General features: G+C 30.7%; 1 protein-coding gene across 2 annotated transcripts in view; it reads right to left on the reverse strand.

Annotated features, from left to right (window-relative positions):
- Positions 1-213: 213 nt before the first annotated feature.
- Positions 214-1,732, reverse strand: part of supt3h (SPT3 homolog, SAGA and STAGA complex component) — a 157,380-nt gene continuing 155,861 nt past the window's right edge. For both annotated transcript variants that reach the window (XM_073826480.1, XM_073826481.1), the window contains exon 12: positions 214-687. In XM_073826480.1, the coding sequence (XP_073682581.1) occupies positions 646-687 (42 nt within the window). In that variant the 3' untranslated portion in view covers positions 214-645. The remainder of the gene's footprint in view (positions 688-1,732) is intronic.

A 1,732-nucleotide genomic window follows, 5' to 3' on the forward strand; every position in this document is an offset into this window, starting at 1 on the left:
TTATTTTATGTATTAATTTATTTATTTTAGTGAACAAGAAAGTAAAGGTTTTACTTTCTTGTTCACTAAAAAAAATGAATACAATAAATAACATAAAGTAAATAAATCATTTAATATTTTTTTTTGGTAATACCATGATTTCTTTCCTTAAATATAATAAAAATCTTTTAAGAAAATAATAAATAAATATTTGAACTCACAACACATTTTTATTCCAAGGTTTTTAATCTAAAAAAAAAAATCAATTAAATCCTCTAAATCTAAGCAGAGATGGTACAAAAATACAAAAGCCAGATATTACAATTGCAAAAAATAAAGTATTACAGCATCAAAACATAGATGGGCTTTCATTATCTTTTCATTATCTTTCATGAACTTTCCAGAAAAAGAAAAAATGAAACATCAGGAACTAGATCTACACATCATCATCAATAAAAATGAAATTATTATGGAATATTTGTCGCAACCCACTAAAAATACAAAATTAATCCTGTTTACAAAAGAGGAAACTCCTATTACTACAGTTTACATGAACGCCAACGAAACAAAGTGCGTCTAATCCAGATCCGTGCCAGTCCACGGCGCTTCCTGTCCAAACGAACCTGTAAACACACACACGCTCCTCCAAGCCTCCTCTCGTTCACCTCAGCAGGCCAGGAAAGTCATCCCGTTCCTGCGGTAGGCACTCTGTCGGGGAACACAAGAGAAAAGCAAATCTGTTATGAATTAGCGCTCCAGTTCCACAGAGGCAGAAGGCCGGCTCTCGTTTTCCGGTTTCGCAGACGACACGGCCTGGAATGCGCTGCCTTTTTTCCTCTTTAATGTTTAATCTAAGTATTTCTGGTTCTGCGGGTTACGAAACACCGTCCTCGTCTATTAGAAACGCAGATACAAAACAAATGTGGTTAACAAGTGGTTTATGAATGTATTTGTGGAAAGGCATTCTGATTTGTTGAAGGCTTGACTTTAAAAATGTCACAGGGGTGTAATTGTGAGGGTCCACACCACTGCAAAGTAGTTGTTATATGGTTCACATATTTTATTTCTGAACCGTATAACAACTAGGTTGCAAATATGTTTTATGATTCAAATATTTTGGCCTGAATAATGTTTCAAAGGCACCGAAAATACATATAATCATGCAGAAATCATAAACACATCAAAATTCTTGAGATTTTGTAATGTTTTTTTTTTAAAGAAGACTTTTCTAAGGCTTTTATTTAGAAATACAGTAAAAACTGAAAAAAAATTGATATATTATTAGAATTTAAAATAAATGCTTACTATTTGAATATATTTTTAAATGTAATTTATTCCTGTGATCAAAGCGGAATTTTTAGCATCATTACTCCAGTTTTTAGTGTCACATGATCCTACAAAATTGCCTGAATAATGTTTCAAAGGCATCGAAAATACATATAATCATGCAGAAATCATAAACACGTCACCATTCTTGAGATTTTGTAATGTTTTTTGTAATAAGACTTTTCTAAGGCTGTATTTATTTATTTAGAAATACAGTAAAAACTGAAAAAATGCAATATATTATTAGAATTTAATATAACTGCTTACTATTTTAATATATTTTTAAATGTAATTTATTCCTGTGATTAAAGCTGCATTTTCAGCATCATTACTCCAGTCTTTAGTGTCACAAGATCCTTCAGAAATCCTTAAAAAAAAAAAACATTTCTTATTATCAACTGTGATGCATTTTATTTTTTAGGATTCT

The sequence above is a fragment of the Garra rufa genome, chromosome 21 (genome assembly GCF_049309525.1).
Source record: "Garra rufa chromosome 21, GarRuf1.0, whole genome shotgun sequence".
Lineage (NCBI taxonomy): Eukaryota > Metazoa > Chordata > Actinopteri > Cypriniformes > Cyprinidae > Garra > Garra rufa.